Source organism: Cyphomyrmex costatus, unplaced genomic scaffold, assembly GCF_001594065.2.
Source record: "Cyphomyrmex costatus isolate MS0001 unplaced genomic scaffold, Ccosl1.0 scaffold298, whole genome shotgun sequence".
NCBI classification, from domain to species: Eukaryota; Metazoa; Arthropoda; class Insecta; order Hymenoptera; family Formicidae; genus Cyphomyrmex; species Cyphomyrmex costatus.
Genome location: NW_017277103.1, coordinates 99,725 through 101,515, shown reverse-complemented (window position 1 = coordinate 101,515; position 1,791 = coordinate 99,725). Strand labels below are relative to the sequence as shown.

General features: G+C 31.2%; 1 protein-coding gene across 1 annotated transcript; it reads right to left on the bottom strand.

Moving 5' to 3' along the window:
- Positions 1-1,478, bottom strand: LOC108775327 (G patch domain and KOW motifs-containing protein). The gene is made up of 4 exons (XM_018541657.1): positions 1,319-1,478; positions 793-1,165; positions 461-564; positions 1-316 (listed from the first exon to the last, which is right to left on the bottom strand). The coding sequence occupies exons 1-4, from the start codon at positions 1,456-1,458 to the stop codon at positions 1-3; spliced, it is 933 nt and encodes a 310-aa protein (XP_018397159.1). The 5' UTR covers positions 1,459-1,478.
- Between the last annotated feature and the right edge of the window lie 313 nt (positions 1,479-1,791).

Below are 1,791 nucleotides of genomic sequence, written 5' to 3'. Positions count from 1 at the left end.
CTAACTGAGAACTTTAGAATTTTGTGAGTATTCCGCCTTTGTTACTACTTGAACTATGCATTCGTTCACAGAGATGGTATGTCCGTTTAGTGCCATTTTAACGATTAATCTTCCTGCATTATCAAAACCTTCTATTTGGCCATATGCATTGGACCGCTTGGCAGCAATAATTTTTATAAAACTTCCTTTTTGTATTCCTTTCTGTAACTCTTTTCCCTCTTTTTGAGTTTTCCCATCCTGTTTTTGCAATGCTGCTTTGTCCGCACCAAGTCCCATTCCTATGGGCCTTAATTCAGGTATAATAGGTGTTACAAGCCTGTCAAGTACATACAAAATGTGAAAATACAAACAAAATATATATAAATGTAAAAGAAACAAATATACTCTGTATCTGAAAATATATGCTGAAATAAAAATTTGGTAACATTCACTCACTCTCGATCCAGAAAAAAAGTCTTACCTTGGATTTTTACCAATTCCTTCACCAGGTTTCCATCCCATACCTCGTAACATAGCTGAACCAAAAATATTTAGCGGAACCTTCTCGTAATCTTCTAATGTACTCTATTTAGAAAAAAAGCATTGTATAAAATAGTTTTTGTATACCATTAAGTGAAAATTATTGTCGAGATTAAATATGCATAAGTGAAACAATTAAGCCATATTCAGTTAAGGCAGTTCTTTGTATCTAATAATATTTCTTGTCAATCCGTGCAATTTTCAATTTTATTTTCCTATAATTTAAAATATGAATCTAAATCATGTCATTAACAATCATAAAGAGGTACTCACTTCTTCTGCACCTTCTAAATTCTCTCTTTTAACTAAAGATAACGTTATATCATACAAATCATCTTTATTTTTTTCTGTTACATTGAGATCTTCTATAATTTCTTTAACTGCTTGCTCATCCAAAGTAAGAATTTTACTTTCAACAGACAAATCTGTTTTTATTTGCACATTAGAGGAAGAAACAATCCTATTAATCGATGTTAAATCACCATTGGATACTTGGTCTGATTCTTCCTTGATTTTAACTTTTTTTTGCCCATCGTCATTACTTGTTTTTGACTTTAAAGCATCTATTTTATTAACGATTCTATCGTGCCAGGTATTAGATTCCAATAATGGAATAATAAGAGGTTCTTCTTTTTTCTCTTCCTTCCTAAACAAATATATTTGATAACAATTGTTTAATTAAATTACGACATTTCAAAGTAGTAGTTAGTAGTTTTATATATATATATATATATTGGTTAAATAAAGATGAAGGTTACAGACGCAGTTTTGTTACAATGAATAAACTTTCTCAACTTACCCAATCACTTTAATCGCTTTATCATCTAGACATTCGATATAATCTACTTTTTTGTCTTGATGTAACTTTTGTTTGTCTAAAATTGGCTTTTTTACAGACTTTGCAAAACCGAAAGAAATTTTTTTGCTCTCTTCAGCCATTTTCGTATAACTTTATTGTATTATAAAAAGTTATCTCTCGTAATTTTGTTTTCTGTGAGATACATATATGTTTTATATAATATCGTTAAAAATTCTTTTTCTTCTGTCAACGCAGACACAGTAAGTTAATGTTGTATTTTGACTTGCTACAGAGAAAATACAGAGAAAAAACAAACGCGTTAGGCTGGAGTCACATTGAGCGGTAATTACAGCGGAACGGAACAACGAGACCAATCACAATCGCAGAAAGTAAAGCAGCGGAATGATTGTAGAGTTCTGATTGGTTTCACTATTCCGTTCCGCTGTAATTACCGCTCAATGTGACTCCAGCCT

Excerpts from the sequence above, each read along its gene's own strand:
- LOC108775327 (XM_018541657.1), bottom strand. The coding sequence starts at position 1,458 with ATGGCTGAAGAGAGCAAAAAAATTTCTTTCGGTTTTGCAAAGTCTGTA. Across the intron at positions 1,166-1,318 it reads AAAGCGATTAAAGTGATTGG|GAAGGAAGAGAAAAAAGAAG; the intron begins GTAAGTTGAGAA and ends ATATTTGTTTAG. Across the intron at positions 317-460 it reads GGAATTGGTAAAAATCCAAG|GCTTGTAACACCTATTATAC; the intron begins GTAAGACTTTTT and ends TGTACTTGACAG.